General features: G+C 41.4%; 3 protein-coding genes across 3 annotated transcripts in view; 1 reads left to right on the top strand and 2 right to left on the bottom strand.

The window, feature by feature from the left end:
- Positions 1 to 4252, bottom strand: part of FIRRM (FIGNL1 interacting regulator of recombination and mitosis) — a 58996-nt gene extending 54744 nt beyond the window's left edge. The window contains exons 1-2 of the mRNA XM_063133447.1: positions 4149 to 4252; positions 59 to 99 (exon numbers count right to left, since the gene is read on the bottom strand). Of these exons, the coding sequence (XP_062989517.1) occupies positions 59 to 99; positions 4149 to 4252 (145 nt within the window). The remainder of the gene's footprint in view (positions 1 to 58; positions 100 to 4148) is intronic.
- Positions 4253 to 4358: 106 nt separating this feature from the next.
- Positions 4359 to 8134, top strand: METTL18 (methyltransferase 18, RPL3 N3(tau)-histidine). The gene is made up of 3 exons (XM_063133422.1): positions 4359 to 4448; positions 5315 to 5489; positions 6820 to 8134. Exon 3 carries the CDS (start codon positions 6825 to 6827, stop codon positions 8112 to 8114), a length of 1290 nt encoding a protein of 429 aa, XP_062989492.1. The 5' UTR covers positions 4359 to 4448; positions 5315 to 5489; positions 6820 to 6824; the 3' UTR covers positions 8115 to 8134.
- Positions 8135 to 14589: 6455 nt separating this feature from the next.
- On the bottom strand, positions 14590 to 18734 carry LOC134403321 (14 kDa phosphohistidine phosphatase-like). The gene is made up of 3 exons (XM_063133410.1): positions 18515 to 18734; positions 16841 to 16965; positions 14590 to 14795 (listed from the first exon to the last, which is right to left on the bottom strand). Exons 1-3 carry the CDS (start codon positions 18660 to 18662, stop codon positions 14703 to 14705), a joined length of 366 nt encoding a protein of 121 aa, XP_062989480.1. The 5' UTR covers positions 18663 to 18734; the 3' UTR covers positions 14590 to 14702.
- Between the last annotated feature and the right edge of the window lie 958 nt (positions 18735 to 19692).

The following is a 19692-nucleotide window of genomic DNA, read 5'->3' as shown; positions in this document are numbered from 1 at the left end:
TAGAAAAACACTTGTAAGTATGCAATGGAAGTCTAAAGTTTGCACAATAATTACTTACAAATATGCTGAGTCCAATTTTCAGCTGCCTGATACATAGAGTTCAAATACTAAGGAAAACAACATATGCCTGCAATTAAAGGCTGCCTCAAAACTGTTTTAGAATAGTCTTATCAATTGTCAGATGGAAGGATTTCTATTTGTCCAGGTGTTTTAGGTTTCTTAATTTGCTCGTGGATGTTTTATGCTGGAATTTTATCTGCCATGCTGATGTGCTTGATTGATTGTTACTTGCAGTATTTTATTTTTATAAGCTGCTCTAAAAGCTTCAGCTGAAGGCCAGCTAATAAATAAGACAAATAAATAAATATATACAAATGTTTCTTTCCAAATATTAAACATTTAACATCATTAAAATGTCCATATTTTCTTTAAGGTAGTTTCAGTTCCAAAATAATATTTTCCCCATCCATTTGCATTCTAACCACCATATTCTTAAAATCTCCTTTTTACACATGCCTGGGAGCTGTATCCATGTAGCATGACCCCATGACTCCTGGGAAATGAGAATATTCTAACCATGTGGGTCTTTCCCAGCTGATCCAGTAGGAAATACCCAGCCAATCATCTTCACACATGTGTTTAGAATATTCATGCACTCAGCACCACAGAGAAATGGCTCCTATACCACTAACATGTAATCCTATGTATGTCTACTTGGAAGTAAATCCCTCTATATTCAATTATGTTTATTCCTTTGAAACTATGTTTAAGATTACAGCCTAGTGTGTGCATGAAGGGCCTTTGCCAAAATCTACTTAACCCCCCCCCCCCAAAAAAAAGGTTGCAGGTTGAATTTATTTAAACAGTGTTTACACCCCTTTTAAGAGTAAAAACCCTCTCAAGGCAGCTTCCAAGAAAATAATATAAAAAGCAATGAATGTCAAATAATGAAAAACACAGCAACAATAACAAATTACTACAACCAACTAGCTGAACACTAAATAGTTTTAGTAAGCACACAAACTTGATTTTGTTCTGACTTTTATACTGTTAGTTTTACTCTACCCTGTGCCTGTTTGGTGCATTCTCTTCCCCTTCTTATTGTTTTATTATGATTTTATTAGAATGTAAGCCTATGCAGCAGGGTTTTGCTATTTTATTGTTTTACTCTGCACAGCACCATGTACATTGATGGTGCTATATAAATAAATAAATAAATAAATAATAATAATAATAATCCCAAATCTGCTTGAGATTGTTATCTTCTCTGTTAGTGCCACTTCTGATGCATTGCTGTGAATATAATTTTCATTTTTCAAATATAACCCTTTATTGTACCAATTAAGAATAATGTATATATTTTCCAGTATTATAATGATCTCTAACCTTCCTGTTAACTGAAAACTTCAACAACAACAACAACAACAACAACAACGAAAAGAGAAGGTGGAAACAGAGCATATCAATCTAACATCCTGGGTACTGGATGAATATCATGCTTGCCATTATAGGGTCTGGTCTGAGGCACAAGATGCAGTAACCTTGCTGAAGCTAAGCAAGTCTGAGTCTAGTCAATGCCTACGTGCAAGACTACCTCAGAACTTTATGTGTGCTACCTTGAGTTCCATCATGGAAAAAAGGCAGGATAACAATGCAATAAATAATGCTTTATTGAAACTGCAAATGAATCTGTTAGAAATGGGCTTCCTGAGTCAGTCCCAAACAGAGACTGGATTTGGTATTTTTTTGTGAATTTTCCTTTCACTTGTTTGAGAAGCAATAGTATTGCCCATATCCAACCGACTGAAGGCAAAAAAGAGAACTGTCCCTAGGCTGGGCTAGAATGCTAACCCCTTCTTTTCCAGGGCTAGTTAACTTCCTAGTAATTAACCTGAAGATAGATGTTAGAACTAAAAATCAGAAAAGCCTTATTAGAAAAGGGATCAGCAGGTTCTGGAACACAGTTCAAATAGGCAGAGAATTTCTTACTTTATATCACCTTCAGTACCCACTTTATGTAAACAAGCAAACCATAAATATTATAATAGTAATTCCACTGGTCAGCAGATAGAAAAAACTAACTAGGGCAAAAAATCATTTACTGGGTACATTTACTTGGGAGTAAGTCCCACTATATTCAGCACTTTAATTATGTGATGTTCTATGTGTGTTCCATAACTCTATCTTTTGTACGTTTGTCTAGAACATCACATAATTCTTACAGCTACCTTCACTGTTAACAAGTGTTTTAACACTTAGTTATTAGAAATTCCTTTCCAAAGTTTAACCACACCATCCTCACAAGCATGGTAGCTAAAGACTCAAGTGGAAAAAGGATGGATATCATTCTGCAATTTCAGTGGGCAGTGTCCAATACTGTTACTGTGATCTGGCTGTTTCTGCAAACACAAATGCTCATTTACAGTGCAGCTCCCTTTTGTAAGCTCCGCTGACCTGCCCCTGGAAAAAAAGCATTTCACCCATTTACAATTGCTGCAGGATCCACTAGCTTCCCATGTATTGTTTTAATACGGAAATGGAGAAAATGTTAATTTTAAGGTCAGAGCAAAGGAATGAGTGTCATTCTGAATTAAATCATCTGGCATAAAAGCGTGAATCCAAATGCAAAGTATCAAGGTCATAGCACACTTTCAACCTGATCCTAACTGTATTTATTCTGACTCACAAGATTTTTATTTTTTATTTATTTAAATAAAAGTTCAACAGCATTTGTTTTCAGGTTGTGGTGTCTACCCGCTAGAATTCCTGGGGGAAGGGGTATTTATCTATATTCCCTTTTGTTTTCATAGGAGACAGGTTAAAATGTATTTCATTTAAAAAAGCTCACCTTGGCAGCTGGCATTTGATAACTATAGTGGTTTTAAATGAGCTGACCTTCTACTGTTTCATATGAAATACTATGATTTCAGGGTTCAATGGATTTTACATTCCCTTTATTAAGAGTACAATCATATGCTGGCTAAGGAATCCTGGGAGTTGTAGGACTTTTTTCTGTCTAAACATGCATAGGATTACACGCTAAATGTATGATTTTAGGTTTGACTGTACATCTCTTTGAGTGCAAGACAGAAAAGTGATTCAGAATTAAAATTAATAAATGCATGCATACTTGTTTAACATTGCATCCTTTAATCACAAACAACGTTGTACCACCTTAAATACAATGCATTTTTTGTGGCATGACCCTTTGTGAACTAAATCCCCTTTCATCAGATTCGGGTCTACAAAAGCTTCTGCCACAGTAAATCTATTAAGTCTTATGATGCCACAAGATTTATTTATTCATGCAATGGTCTATCACAGGTGCCTGGAATGTTATCAGTTGGAAGTACTTTTTTAACTACTTTTTGTATTCTGGATCATGAGAAGTTACCAATTATTTCCATACACCTTAGGGATGGAGAGTAATTCGATAGGGGTAAGCTATCTGGTGTCCTCCGGATATTTTGGACTACAATTTCCACAATCCCTGGCCATTGGCTATGCTACCTGGACCTTATGGGGAGTTGTAGTTAAAAACATCCGGAGAGCACCAGGTTACCCACCCCTGGCATAAATATTTATTTCTCATATTTTATCCTCCCGGCATTTTAACAGTCTATAAATAAATTTTAACGGTGTTTTAAATTTGTAATTTTGCATTGCTGCTGTTTTTATCTGGTTGAGTTTTTATATTGCATTTTATATTATGGTTTTATACTTTGAATGGTTTTAATTTTTGTGAACCGCCCAGAGAGCTCCAGATATTGGGCGGTGTAGAAATGTAATTAATAAAATAAATAAATAAATAAATAAATAGATTCTATCCCACCTTCCCCCAACATGGCCCCTCTCCGCCCCCACACCCTGTTTGTAATTTTTAGAGCAATCCATGAGCAAGGTTAGGCTGCATATGCCTGGTTTAACAGTCAGCTTCATTACACGTGGAAGGGATTTGAACTCAGGTCTCCTCATTCCTGTACTTCATCCACCACAACCATAATATCATAACCATAAAAGGGCCATGATTACCACGGGCGAAGGAATGCCCGTTACTTCCCACTCTCGGCCCTTACTTCCCCCCTTACCACCCCCACCCCCACCCCACCCCACCGCACCGAATGACGGCAGCAGCAGAGAAGGATATGAGGAGACGAGGCAGGGCTGCGGGCAGCTGGCGGCGGCACAACTCGGGATCCCAGCCCTCCACTTCCGTCAGCAGCGACAGCGGCCCGGGCTCGGCCTGGGACATGGCGACGCCGAGGCCGGGACTCCCACTCAGAGCTCGCCGACGCGGCCCGAACCTGCCGCCTCAACCCGAGGCCCGCCCCCCGACGCGTCTTCCCATCAGGCACCGCGGCGGCCCTAGCAATGGTGGCGGGACGGCGGGAATGGGCCGGCGGCTGAGGAGGAAGTCGCGGGGCGGCGGCGGCCCGTGGGGAGCGGAGGTAGGAGCGCGCGCCAAGCCTCGCCCCCCTGCGGGACTGAGCTGGCCGTGGGACCCTGTGTTTATGGTGAAGCCACAAATCAATGGGCAATTCGGGCCTATTCCTCACTCTGCTGCTAAGCCTGTGAGGAACAGTACTTAGAACAGTAAAATTTAAGTTAAAATGAAGAGTTAAAATACTGAGAGAATAAAAAGGTCTTCAGCTGGCGACGAAAGGAGTGCAGTGTAGGCGCCAGGCGGACCTCTCTGGGGAGCTCGATCCACAGCCGGGGTGCCACAGCAGAGAAAGCCCTCCTCCTAGTAGCCACCTGCCTCACTTCCTTTGGCAGGGGCTCACGGAGAAGGGCCCCTGTGGATTATCTTAAGGTCTGGGCAGGTACATATGGGAGGAGGCGTTTTATATTGTATATTGTATTTGTGTTTTAAATTTGTTGGTTTTTATGCTCTTCGTGGTTTTAATTTTTGTGAACCGCCCAGAGAGCTTCGGCTATTGGGCGGTATAAAAATGTAATAAATAAAATAAAATAAATGCTTGAATATTCTCTCTTAATAAAATTTAAAATCCCTGCACATAGAAAACTAGCATGTTAGGGTGAGGCATGTTCCCTAGAAAACGGGGGGGGGGGGGCTAACCAGGAAGGTCAAACCTTCTCCCTAAAATACTAGTGTTTGACATTGTTTTGTGCAGAGGAATATTCAAGCATGTGAGTCCCTATTTGTATTCACAAGTATAATCCGGACAACAGGCTTACCTCATCAGTGAGAACTCGAAACATAGCAAGCTGCTTTATTTTAAAGAGTCATAGAATTGATCCATGTAATTCTGTATTTTTAACCCTGACTGGCAGCGTCTCTTCTTTGTTTTAGAGGGAGTCTTTCCCAGCTGCACCTGGAGATGCCAAGGATTGAACCTGGGACCTTTTTGAATGCACATTGAGCTGTGGCCCCATCCCCTAAGCTTAAGAGAGCTGCTTTATTCTTCAAGCTCCCTCCACTTAGCGACTGGCAGGAAAGGATTCTGGGTCATGAACAGGGTGTCCAGGTAGGCGTTTTAGGTCTTCTCAGACCCTGAATTGCAGGAAAAGGCGCTTGGGACTTAAGGTGCTGTTTCATGCAAATAAGAGCCTCAGGGTTTAGGACCTAGAGCTTCTGACTCTGAGATGATGATGTTGTTGTTGTTGTTGTTATTAATATTATTATGTATTGTTTCCTACTGCAAAAAAGCAGACTTGGTTTTACACAATATAGAAATCCACAGGTAATATTACGAGGGAGAGGACCAAAATCAATATATGCCATAATCAGCACAATAATAAAAATAATCTAGAAACAATACAATATAAAAAGTGTCCATATACAAAATAGCCTAGAATGAAACCTACTCATAGCCTACAATGGGCATCACAAAAGCAGCCCACAACAATAGTGTCCAAATGCCTGGGAAAATAAGTATGTCTGTTCCTGGCACTGAAAAGATGGCGGTGTCAGCGCCAGGCAAGCTTTCCTAGGGAGAATGTTCCATACATTTTACTCTTTCCCCTGGAGATGCTGAGGAAATGGTGGCTGCCCTAGCTGAAACCTGGGCCACAGCTAGACTTAAGGTTTATCCTGGGATCATCCAGGCTTCGCCCCTGCCTGAGCACTGGATCCCCTGTATGTCACCTAGATGAACAGGTTTGACCCCTGGACAATCCAGGGATAAACCTTAGGTCTAGCTATGGCCTTGGTCAAAATCTTGACGCAAGTCGGTAGTTCTACTGCCAAGGAAAGTCCAGGCTGTCATATCTCTCTTAGACTCTGAGGACTGCTCTTGCACAAACACCATTCCACCAGGCTGATGATAGGGGAATTTATTTTTTACAGGGTTGTCACTTTAACCTGACAAATTATGGATTGTTCAGTCCTTTTTCACCCTATTCATGAAACAAATCAAGTAAGAGCATTTTACAAGTGGAATGTAAGAGTATCTCCACATCAGTTTAGTTATTAAATGTGGAAGTGGAAAATGGATCATGAACTGATTCCAAATTATCATTGTAAGTCCATATTACACAGAAACTTCATTTTTCAGGAGTTAATATACCAAACAGCCTTATGGGATTTTTGTATACAAAACAGCCTTATGGCATACTTGCTATTGCTCTAAGTTGCTTCCAGAAGCTAAGGATGTATTTTAAAAAGCAAAGGCAGGACTGATTGAAGTTGTTTTGAACAAACAATTCTGCCTCCTCAAAACATAAAGATAAACTCTTTCCACAATAGCTTCTCTATTTATTATGGACAGAGCATCAGGGGGGAAATCTAGTCACAATCCTTTTATTACTACTGTCATATATATATATATATATATATATTACTTTTCTTTTTTTCAGAGCATATGTATGCACTTAAGAGGATCTTAATAGAGTTAGTGGAAAATTACACAGAAGAGGATTTCACAGTAAAGACTGGACTTGCAAACTTCCTTTTCAGCACAGTACAGTCAATATTTCCATTGGTGCTGTGTCTGTGTGTTTGTACTTTGGACATCTTGTGCCTGCTTCACAAGAAAATGGAATTTCAGTTCAACTTTTCAATAGACAATGCAGCAGAAAACAGAACAGAGTCTATTGGGAATGGGAAGTTACAGCAGGGAATGATACAGAAGTCTGTAGTCCTGTTGGATAAACAAGAAAACACTGCAGAAAATAGGAAAGAGGTGTCCTCAGAAGAAAATATATTAAACCAGGAGCCGTTATCAGAAATCACTATTAATGAGTCAGACAGTGTTTTAAGTAAAAGTGAGGCCATGGCTTTGTCAAAGCAACACTTGTGTCCTAAATCTGTCAAGGAACATAATGTCCCTAAAGATGTCAGCAAAGTGTTAGAAAATAAAATTGTGGGGGTTCTACCAGCCATGAACCATGTAAATATATCCATAGTGGAGATGGCACTCCCAGATGAGTTCCTTGGGGAAGACATAGTGTCTAAAAGTATTTCTTCTCAGTCTGACCTAATCACAGGTGTTTATGAAGGAGGTCTGAAGATCTGGGAGTGCACCTTTGATCTCATGGATTATTTGTCTGAATCTAAAATTCAGTTTGCACACAAGTTAGTTTTAGATCTTGGCTGTGGGGCTGGACTGCTGGGAATAGTTGCATTAAAAGGAAAAGCTGAAGAAGTCCATTTTCAGGACTATAACAGCTCTGTGATTGAAGAAATAACCCTGCCTAATGTATTGATTAACTGTGCTCATGATGATGATGTTGAAGGAATTACTGAGAGTCCTCCAAAACGATGCAGGAAAGAAAACTTTACCCAAGACTTGCTGTCTAAATGCAGATTCTTTTCTGGGGAATGGTCAAAGTTCACTAAATTTCTTTTAAATAGCAATAATCCCTTAGCAAAATATGATCTCATACTCACCTCAGAAACTATTTACAATCCTGATTACTATGAGGCTTTGCATGATACACTTTCAAGTTTACTTGCAATAAATGGTTGTGTATATTTGGCAAGCAAAGCCCATTATTTTGGGTGTGGAGGTGGGGTCCTCCTTTTTACAAAATTCATTGAAGAGAAAAAGGTGTTTAAGTGTAGAATGGTTAAAGTTATTGACAAAGGGTTAAAGCATTATATAATTGAACTGGTCTTTAGGAATTCCTGTACTAACATGCCACTGCAATAATAAAGACATGTTTTTGCTTTTGTGTGTGTTTGGCTCATTAGTTGTGTTTTTCTTGCAGGGCTCCTTTTCTGTCTCCCTAACCCTATTGCTCCCCCTTCTCTGCCAACATAAGAAGAGCCATGCTAGATCAGACCAAGGCTTCATCTAGTCAGCACTCTGTCAACTATGGACCCACAAGCAGGTCACGGTGCAGCAGGACCATCCCACCCATGTTCGCCAGCAACTGGTGCATATAGGCTTACTGCCTCAGATAGTGGAGGTAGCATGTAGCCATCAGGACTAGTAGCCATTGATCGCCTTCTCCAAATTCACTTTTGATGCGCTTCGGGCAAGCCCCCTTTTATATTATGCTTATAGTGTTGATCCTTTCCATCAAGATAAGAACAAAGAAGAGCTCTGCTGAATCAGACTGGGCCAATTCACTGCAACATCTTATTTCCAACTGTGGTCAGTCAGATGTTTCTGAGAAACCAAGAAATAGGGGCATGCATGCAACAGCTTTCCCCTGTTGTTTGTCCCCTAGCTACCGGTATTTCAAGGCCTCTAAACATTGTCCTTTCGGGAAACTGGGAGAATCTTGTCATGATTTGAAACCACCCCTTGAGCGCCTCCCACTTTACCCAGGGCTTCCTTTCTAACCTCAGCAGTGTGAGAAGTAGCTTCACTTTAGAAGCTTCCGCACTCAAAATAGCATAAGGGGGACTTGGAAAGTGGAAAGAAGAAGTTTACAAAGAAGTGGAAAGTGCCCATTAAAATCACCAATTTCTTTATATGTTTAAACCACCTAATTACCCAAACTCTCTGAGCACTGTACAATTCATTAAAAACAAAGTATAATCAAAAATGAATTAAAACAATGAATCCAAGGTAAAATGAAAAGCAAAAAGTAAAAATACAGCATGCAAAAACAACAAAATAAAAGTGCAGTGATCTAAAAGCACTAAAACCAGCTCATAAAATGCCTGAGAGAATAGAAAACGCTTTACAGGGTGCCAGAAATACTGTAATGCAGGTGTCAGATAAGCCTCTGGAGAGCGAATTCCACAGATGGGGTGCCTCCAAGAAAAGGCTTTCTCTCTTGTAATCACCTATGGTGGTGCTGAGAGGAGGGCCTCGGATTATTTCCTGTTCAGGTAGGTAAATATGGGAGTAGATGCTTCTTAAGGTGACCTGGCTCCAAGCTGTTTATGGCTTTAAAGGTTAAAACCAGCACTTTGAATTAGACCTGGAAATGGTCTGGCAGCCACCCTATCTTGTACTAGTTGAGGGTTCTCCACTGGTTTCAAAGGCATCCCCATGACTTATTAACCTGTGTAAACTGTTCTGAGAGCATTTTTGCCTGAACGGGTAAACATGCAGTAAATATAAACAAATATATGACATATTGCAATGCTTCAAATGGAGGATAACCAGAGCATGAATAATTGTATGGCTATCTCTGTCTAGGTAGGGTTGTAGCTGCTAAAAGGCCTTTGAGGCCACCTAGTGACAATGATCAATCTAACGGCACCCCCAAACTACATGCCTGCTCCTTTAGGAGTGCAAGCCCCCTCCAGAACAGGCTGAATGCCACATAACCAAACATCAACCACGTGCAACCTATCTCCATTTTGGTTTGAGTCTCAGTTTATTGACCTTCATCTAGTCCGTTACCCTGCCTAAGCAGTGGTTCAGATCAACTGCCTCACCTGTATTAGATGAAAAGGAGTAACACTGGGTATCATCCATGATTGATGACACCTCAGCGCACATCCCTAGAAAACCTCACCAGTAGTTTCATGTAGATGGGCAATAAAATACGGCCCTGACGAATCCCATCGCACAATTGCCGTAGGACAGACCACTAATCCTGCAGCACCACCTTCTGAAATCAGCCATCTAAGTAGGAGCAGATCCACTGCAATGCTGTGCCTCCGCATCTCAACTCAGACAGCCTGTTCAGAAAGATACCATGGTCAACAGTACTGAAAGCCATGCAGAGGTCCAAGAGAACTAGCATGGTCACATTGCCCCATCCCTTCTCAGCATAGGCAACCGAGGCAGTTTCCATTTCAAAACCAAGGCCAAACCAGATTGAAATGGATCTAGAAAAACAGTTTAATCCAAGAGCACTTGCCTGGGAAGAGGATGTTAATGACTACCCTATAGTTGTTTTCACTTTCTGAATCCAGATTAGGTTTCTTCAGGAGTGGCTTGATTACTGCCTCTTTTAAAGAGGCTGTTACTGCCTGCTTTCTCAGAGAGGAATTTATAACACAATTAAACATATAGGGTGACCATATGGCAGGAAAAAAATGGATTTGTTAGTTTTTGGTAACAAATCCAGGAAGGGGGGATTTTTTCCCCAATGCAAAGGGCAGCTGTTTTACTCTGTACAGCACCATGTACATTGATGGTGCTATATAAATAAATAATAATAATAATAATACTTTAACAAAAATGCTTACAGCTCTGCCATGTTTAAAGATAAGGAGATGAAACTTGTCACTGTGATAGTTCTTGCGTAGGGCTTTAGCCATGCCAAATTTGAAACATCTGTTCATCCGTTGATTTTTAGGAATTTTTAGTTTGAGGTGTTTTTTTAAACTTAAAGAGATGAAACTTAGCACCGGGATAGCTCTTAAGTAGGGCTTTAGCCATGCCAGGTTTGAAGCAAATCTGTTCATCCGTTGGGTTTTTTGGTTTTTTTTTTAAGTTTGAGGTTTTAAAATTGTTATTTTAAAAAACTGCTGGAGCCATATCCTTCAAACTCAGGTTGTCAAACCTCCTATGTGGGGTATTACACCTTGAGAAGTTTCAGCCCTTGGCATCAAGGGGATCTCCAGTTTTTAGCTAAGAAGTGCTGGGCGAGCAGGGCACCTTTCCTGTTGCAAATTTGGTGGGCAGTCAGGTACCTGCAGTTCAGCAGAGGCGAGGTGTCCACAGATCAAAATATGGGAAAGGAGAGGTCAGTTGAAGCAGCCCACAGAGCAAAATGGAACAGGTCAGAGGCCTTTTCCTCAGAGTTCTCCATCATAGACAATGAAGGGTCATCCTTAGAGAAAAACTCTCACAACCAACAGTGAGGTGCCAGTCGAGAGAGAGGCTCTCCTTTTTGAGGATGTCATTTTACTGTGGATGTTGGAACCCGGCATGTCATTGCTTTGCTACCCCTTCCCTTCCACTTCACTTTGTTCACTTGCAAGCTAGGCTCTGTCTGGACTGCTGGCATGCAACGCAGAACGTTTGAAGTGCGTGTCAGCGAAAAATAGATTTGAGGCTTCAGCTGGATGGCATATCTCTTAGAGACAGAGTTAGACTGAAGACACAACTCCGAGATGGCTGTAGCTGAGCCCTGAGAGGCTGGCGTGCCAACAGAGCCTTTCAAGAGCGTCTCAGAATTAAGTGTTGGTGCAGGCGTTAGGTGGCTGGAGGCTTTGGCTGACATCAGTTTCAGACAGAGTCACAACTCAGAGAAAGTTGTAGCTTAGCGCTGAGAAGCTGGCGTGCCACACAGAGCCTTTTAAGAGTGTCTCAGAGTCCAGTGTTTGTGCAGGCAGAGGTGGCTGGTGGTGTTGTTCTTTTAAAACAAGAGTCACCAGATGCAACCAAGCTATAAGCTGGCACCCTATCCCCAGCCACAGAGTACAACTGCACAGCCTGGCTGGACCACTGGGAGACTTTGGCAGAGAGGGGGGGAGATTGTTTGAGGGTGAAAGCTGGAAACATTGGCTGGCTGGCATAAGGCAGAGAGAGGCTGAAGGCAATCCAGATGCACTTGTAGGCATCGATAGATATAACTGTTTCTCCGTTATAGCTTGACCAAAGGGGGAAGTTACAAACGCACTCCCTACAGTCGGCACTTTATACCTTTGTTAATTTTAAAACCTATTGATGTTAAACGCTATTGTGGCTTTTTTATTATTAATTTTGAAAGAAAATCAGTTCTCAATTTTTTGGCTGTTCTTATTTAAAGATCTGCTATTGGATGTGAATGAACGATGTAAAGACTTTGATTTGATTGCAATGAACTCCTATAGTTAGACTCTAGCAATACTCTAGTAGACGACTGTTCCAAGCTGTTGTGTTTTGTTTGGGTTCTGTATATGAAACTTCTGATGTATAATTTATGAATGCTAAAATGTATATATTAAAATTAATTTAATAAAAAAGCAAAAAAAATTGTTTCCCCCCGACTTGTCTACTTTCTACTTTCTACAGTAAATTTCCAGTGCTTCTACTATATCTCTGTATCAAGCATGCAACTTTCATGTAAGACAAACTGGCCTGCCCTCATTTTCTTTCCAGTAATCAAGCAGGACAATGAAGTGCCATCAATTGTGCTGGCAATTAGTGCAGGAAGGAAGTGGGTGCATGAGCCAAATGGGACAAGCATTTGCCTTATCTGAGTCATCTTTGGGGTGGTGGTTAGAAGAGTTATCTATTGATTACAGGAAGGGAATGTAAATTTAGACTCAAGAGGCTGCGGAGCCAATTTAACAGCAGCTTCTACAATTATCCAAGATACTGTTTTGGTGTAAAGGAATAGGTAGATGGAAAGACAGTGCTAAGGGCAGAGAAGTTATTTTATAATCCAATTTGAATACCTTGTCCCATTTTAATAATTGGATTAAAAATATATCCATAATTCAGTCTTTGTTGAAAAGCATTCCACCTGTAATATCTATATGACTTACTTATACATTTTGCTTTAAAATTTTGGAATGCCTGCTTCTGGTTCAGTACCACGCACATAAAAAAAATATAGATGTGCTCTTCTGAATATATTTAGGTGACGTAGCTGGGCCTTCAAAGCGTTCTTGATTTTTCCAACTAGGCAAAGCAGTACACAATCTGCCAAACAGGCATCAGAATAAAAGCAGCAACTCCTATGTAACATAAGTGATGCTTGAGAATGCCTCATATAGAATAGTAAAGTTGGAAGGGGCCTATAAGGCCATGGTGTCCAATCCCCTGCTGAAAGCAGGAATCCACATTAAAGCATACCTGACACATGGCTGTCCAGCTGCATCTTAGTGTGGGGAATCCCACGACCTCCCTAGGTAGGCTCCTTCCAACTCTACTATTCTATGATTCTGTTTGATCTGAGCCCCATATGCTGCAGATTTGGGGCAGGGTGCAGAGATCTCTTCTTGGTTCACCAAGAATCTATATTACAATAAACTGGTATATCAACTGGGCATCTCTTAGATACTGTTAAAGAACTAGATGACTAGATGAGACAGTCTTGGCAGGAGGTTCTCTGATGTGCCACTATGGTGCCCATCAGTTTAATGAGCACCTACAAAGAGGAGGCCCTGAAGGCTCTGTATCAATATTGATTTCTCTCATACACAAAGTGCAGGAACTTCCTGTATCTGGGATGAATTGATATATGTAAATATGCCTCCATGGGGCCTATTAATTACAATTAGCCAATTTGATGGATGCTCTCACTAATGGTACTCAAGGTTTCCATGTGGAATCTGAACCTCTGCCAAAATAAGTTTAGTCTTTTGAATTCCAAAATGATTCTCTATACTTCACAAGAACTATAAACATGGAATAAGAACCTGAGTGATCATATTTTTATTGAAAGTATTTATAAACCACTCTATAGGGCCAAACCCTCACATACCAGATACAATTAGGCATATCAGATATATGTAGTTCTTTTGCAGTTGTGAATCACACAAGTCACTCACATTCTTAAGGAAAGGCTGCAGTGAAGTGATACGTTTTTGAAGCCTGAACAGAAGAAGCCTTCCAGTTCTTGCGAACAGATTAGGACAACAGGTATGTTTCTGGTTTTCTGGAGACGCAATGAAGTGTTTCTGGGAATGCATGTCAGATCTATATAATAACCCTTCTGCACCATCAATGACCCATTAATCTATGAGGAAAGCCACCCATGCCAAGAAGAAGCAGTTACAATCTCTCTCCACTAGGGAGGGAGAAATTGGCAGTTATGCTGTCCGTAGTCGATTAGATTTCTGTCCAATTGGAAGTAGGGCCAGGTTTGGCATGGGGAAGGAAAGGAACCACTCTTGCAAGCACTGAGTCATTACTGACTCTCGGAGGGATGCCAGCTTTCGCTGACGTTTTCTTGGCAGGCCTTATAGCGGGGGTGGTTTGCCGTTGCCTTCCCCGGCCATTGGTATGGGAAGTCCCTAGAATTCCTGGGCTTGTTGCTCTTCAGGTTCCTCCTTCCTCAAAAGCATGGTGTTCTTATGTATGGTTTCCAGTAAAACATCCTTTAAAGAATGTCCAGAAATCATGTCCCAAATGAAGCACAGAGGCCAGGCTGAACTTGGATTTCAGTCAGAGGGGAGACATCTTGGACTAATTCCTTGGCTCATAGGATGAATGCCTTGTGAATACTGAAGTGGGCAATGCTCCATGGATACAAAAAAGCTCTCCTTTGCAGAAGTTCACCCTGATCCCATGAGCGTCCTGGAAGTACTTCCTAAACGTATTTGAATAGAACATCCACAAATTCACATTCAAGCTTTTTATTCAGAATAAGCTAAATACACTGATTGTACTTTTTGGAAGAAAACAAAAATTAAGTCTACATTCTGTTAAAATTTTAAAATTCACAGCAGTAGTTCACTTCTTGTCATCTGACCAACTAATTTCATAATTCACATAGCTTCTCTTCAGTATTTCTACAGTTACAGAATGATCGGCTTTGCCATATCCCTGCAGGTAAAAAAAAAATCCCCATTATGATTATTTCCAAAGAGAGACTATATGCAAGAGATGACAGGGTGGGAGGAGTGAACAAAACAATTTTTGCCTCTATGTCCTTGTGTTGTTTATTTTTCCTCCAGACAGGCTTCTGAGCTTGGAAGTGGGTTGAGGTCATTGGGTTTTTCCATAGAATCATAGAATAGCAGAGTTGGAAGGGGCCTACAAGGCCATCGAGTCCAAACCCCTGCTCAATATTCTCATATTCTGGCTTCTCTTGTCCCCGCCCTGCTTCAAACCTCTACTGGGGCAGAAGGGGGATCGGATTTTAGAGTCCCTTCCGAAAGCCAAGCTGTACCTATGGTACAATTTTAGGAGGATACTGCTGTGGTAGCAGTACAGCTTAAAGAAAGGGACTCTCAAAATCTTACAGTCCCTGGGATGTTCTCCAGGGACCATAGGATTGCTCTCTGAATTAATAATTAACAGCAACTCATAGTTTGGATCAGTTGGGATCTCAGGGCTCTTTTTTCTTATTCTATGGCCGAAGGGCCAGACTATTCCCTCCTATAATGATAGTAAGACATGCTTGGGAAACAAAAGGGTGAAGGAACTGGGGGTGGGAAGTAGAGAGAACAAGCAGAACTGGATTAGAGCAGTACCTAAACTATCATAATGAACATCTGTAAGGCCCTTTCCACACCTAAGGGTTATCCGAAGCAAATGAGGGATCGTCCCTGCCTGCTCCCGGTATCCCGTGTGGCATTTGGATGCACAGGAACGATCCCGGCATGATCCTGGGGGGGGGGGGAGGCAGGTGTAGGACACAGGAACTTTCATCCAATGCTTCTATTACTGTGCCAGCATAGTTCTAGCACAGTAGCATCACTATGGCAAAGTGATATTGCAAATAGTTATTTGAACTTCTAGAAATGAGGCCACTGACAAACTACAGAAATGGCATTCTATGTGTTTTGAAAAAGGAGTTGGCACTGTTCCTTGCTGAGCCAATGAATAACCAAAGGAAGGCACAGCTTATGTCCCAAAGAGAGTATGACTGCTAGGGAAAGGGAGAAGAAAGGGGGGTTCATTTCAGTGGAAACTAGGGGATTTGAAGCCATTAAATCGTCACGTTCAACATCTAAGGTCCTCCTCCGGGTGCCTACTCCGAGAGAGGCTCGGAGTGTGGCAACAAGGGACAGGGCCTTTTCGGTGGTGGCCCCCAGACTATGGAATGATCTCCCTGACAAGGCTTGCCTGGCGCCAACGCTGCTATCCTTCTGGTTAAGACTTTCCTCTTTGCCCAGGCATATGGCGGCACATCTTAATTACCCACATTTTAGGGTTCTTTTTAACGGTTTTTAATGCTTTATGTGTGTATGTTCTGTGTTTTAGAATTTAAAATTTTGTATACTTGTTTTAATCTTAATTTTAGAATTTCTGTAAACCACCCAGAGAGCCCTGGCTATGGGAGCGGTATATAAGTGCAATAAACAAATAAATAAATAAAAATTTTAAAAATCATGATGGGAAAGCTGGGAGTGGAAGGGATAACTTGTTAGCTGCCTTTAATACCCAATGCTGAGATGTAAGTGTTGGACTTCAGCAAACTATACTTCAGTCAGTAATGGGCTGATCCAGTGGTGGTTCCCTCATGATTAATTCCTGCTAGTTTATTTTAGGAGGCTGTCACCTATCCTGAGCTTGTGTGGCACTCTGATTATAAATTATACTTTCATAAAGAATTATTTTGAAGAATGTTACATTTTATTTAGAATGCCTTAAAAGATTATCAGCAACTAATTTCTTGTTTATTCTACATGTAAAAGAGCAACTGCATGTGCTTTCTTAGCAGATTATGAAATACCAGTATGTTCACATGTTAAAAATATTCCAAATCTATGAAAACTAAATACAATTTATAGGATTGTGAATGCACCTAGAAGCCTATCCCTTCTGGCAAGAAAAAAAATATGAAGACATTTTTGTGGGTTCTTATAATTACATCTTTATATGCAAAGTGTCATATTTAAGCTTTAGCTGTACACAACACTTACTATAGAAAGCCCAAATACACGGATTTTCTTGTCTTTGCTATTATGCTCGATTTTTCCTCCTCCAAGACACTTGCATACAAACCCCAGTTTTTCCATTTCAGGATTTACTTTATCAAATATGTGATCTGCAAAGATAAAAGTACAATACCAAGAGGACCTTAAAAGAAGAAAGCACAATGAGGATTTAAAAAAAACATTTGTGAAAAAGTAGAAATATTAGAAGCAGTAGAAAAATAATTTCTGCCTCATAAACTTTAGAATACATCTACGTTACAAAGATAACTTTTGAGTGAAGAAACCTCACAATAAAGAAAATCTAGCAAAGAAGAGTTGAGCTTGAGCCTGGAAGGCCTGATTTTATTCTGAGTACCCTTGGGAGAGCAATTTTCTCTCTCATTCTCAGTTCATTGTGAGAATAGTACTGCAAAGGATTGAGTAAAAAAAAAAAAGCAAAAGCCAAAACTTACAGCATTGCACAACATACCCGAGCACCTCTTTTTACAACTAGATCTTACAGTGAAGTCAAACACCAAGTTTAAGGTGCTGAACTAGTATGTTCAAAGGTTATCCTATACCAATTGGGGAAGAAGTGGCTGCATTCTCCCACTAAGCATTTAAACATTTCAAGTTATTTCTCCTGTATCAACTTCCAAAATCCATTTTGAACAAGGCTGCCATCCTTAAGTGTGTGCATGTATAAGCAGAAACTATCTTTAAGTGGGATGCCAACTGATGTTGAATCTAATGGGTATGTGTTGGCTCCCCAAAATGAAGAAAATTGGGTTAGACACAACCACCACACAACACACACACGTTGAAAGAAGAGAGGAGGGGAGTATCTAACACCTCATGCCTTATTAAACCTAGTGGTTTTCAAGCTTTCTAAAAGCACAATTTCGGGGGTGCAGTTTTTTTTAACTGTTTTTAATGCTTTATGTGTGTATGTTCTGTATTTTAAAATTTTAAATTTTGTATCCTTGTTTTTATCTCAATTTTAGAATCTCTGTAAACCACCCAGAGAGCTCTGGCTATGGGGGCGGTATATAAGTGTAATTAATAAATGAAATAAATAAATATGCCCCATGAGACATACATTTGTCTTTGCTTTAGACTTGATATGTGTAGAATTTCGGGGCAGGATCTACACTACTGCTTATAACAGTTTATAAGGGTTATGACAACTATTCAGGCCCAGGACAGATTACATATACCGTTTTCATACTGTTTTAAAAGTGTTATATCCTGCTTGATGTAGATCGGCCCCAGCTTTCTGCAGAAGCGATGTAACCATTTTAGGGTGAGCATGGATTCCTGCATTGATCAGGGGGTTGGACTCGATGGCCTTGTAGGCCCCTTCCAACTCTGCTATTCTATGATTCCCCACCCTTTGTAGGATGAAAAATTCAGTTTGCTCGTGCAGCAATTTCATTAACCCAAGTGAGTCCATCAGCACTCAAGTCTATATTTATGCACCAGCACATGCCAATCTTATGCAAACTTGAAGCGGGTTGTGCTCCTTGTAGGGCTTCCACACAGGCAGAGCAAAATACACGCATTCTTGATTCACACGTTTGCACCCAGAGGGGGGCGGGAGAGGAACCTCAGGCCGGCCTGCCGGCCTGCCTTCCCGCCCTCCCGCCCGCCCGAAGCCCTCCGGCCGACGGCTCCGCTCACTGTGGAACTCGGCGGCGGCGGAGCCTCTCACGATATCGCGGTATTCGTCAGCGCCGCGCTTCACTCGCACCAAAATGTATTTGAAGGTGCCGTCGGAGTCTATCTGCGCCTCGGGCACCGAACTCAGCTGCTCTCCTGCTGCCGCCATTACCGAGCCTCACCGAAGCCCAAACAACAGCGGAGCGGAACGGAACGGCGCCTCCGCCGCCCAGGCCTAAAGGCTTCGAGGGGGAGGGGGTTGGTGCGCTAATCTAAACCACAAGTGCTCATTGGCTGGTACCTATTATAAGCGAGTCGCTGATTGGATCGTTGCCCGGGGGGGCAGGAAAAGGGGTGCAATCCTTAAACAGGATAGAAACTTGTTGAATTTTGAAAATAATAAGAGGACCAGAATTGTACCTGCTTAGAGTGACACGATCCAGCCAAGAAGCACTTCCAATTGAAATTCAGGGGGAGATGTGAGGATGTGCTTGAATCTCTGTCAGTGAAATAAATGGGACGAAAGTGCTTAATGTTTGTTGGATCACGCCTATTTTAATGTGCAAACTTCCTAAGGTTGCCTGCCTCCTATTCCAGAATGGTTAGAAGAATACAAGAACTGGAATGGGGAAAGGCACAGATAAAAAGTCCAGAAGTAAATATTAACTTTCTGAATATGACTTACTTTTATTACATTCTCAACTCAACCATTCTCCAAGGAAGAGAGGCAACGAGTGGGGTACCGCAGGGCTCAGTCCTGGGCCCAGTGCTCTTCAACATTTTTATTAATGATTTGGACAAGGAGGTGCAGCGAAGGCTTACCAAATTTGCAGATGACACAAAATTGGGTGGGATAGCTAAGACCCTGGAAGACAGAAACAAACTTCAAAGTGATCTTGATAGGCTGGGGTGCTGGGCTGTAGTAGCATGTGCTTGTGCCAGTGTGGTGTAGTTGCTAACGTGTTGGACTGGGAGTTGGGAGATCCGGGTTCTAGTCCCCACTGGCCATGGAAACTCACTGGGTGATTTTGGGCCAGTCACAGACTCTCAGCCCAACCTACCTCACAGGGTTGTTGTTGTGAGGATAAAATGGAGAGGAGGAGGAGGATTATGATTGCCTCCTTGGAGGAAAAAAGGCTGGATATAAATGCAATAATACACATGTGAGCTTTCAAACTCTTACTTCTTCCATTGTTACA

The sequence above is a fragment of the Elgaria multicarinata genome, chromosome 1 (assembly GCF_023053635.1).
Source record: "Elgaria multicarinata webbii isolate HBS135686 ecotype San Diego chromosome 1, rElgMul1.1.pri, whole genome shotgun sequence".
NCBI classification, from domain to species: domain Eukaryota; kingdom Metazoa; phylum Chordata; class Lepidosauria; order Squamata; family Anguidae; genus Elgaria; species Elgaria multicarinata.
This window is presented reverse-complemented; position numbering and strand designations above follow the sequence as displayed.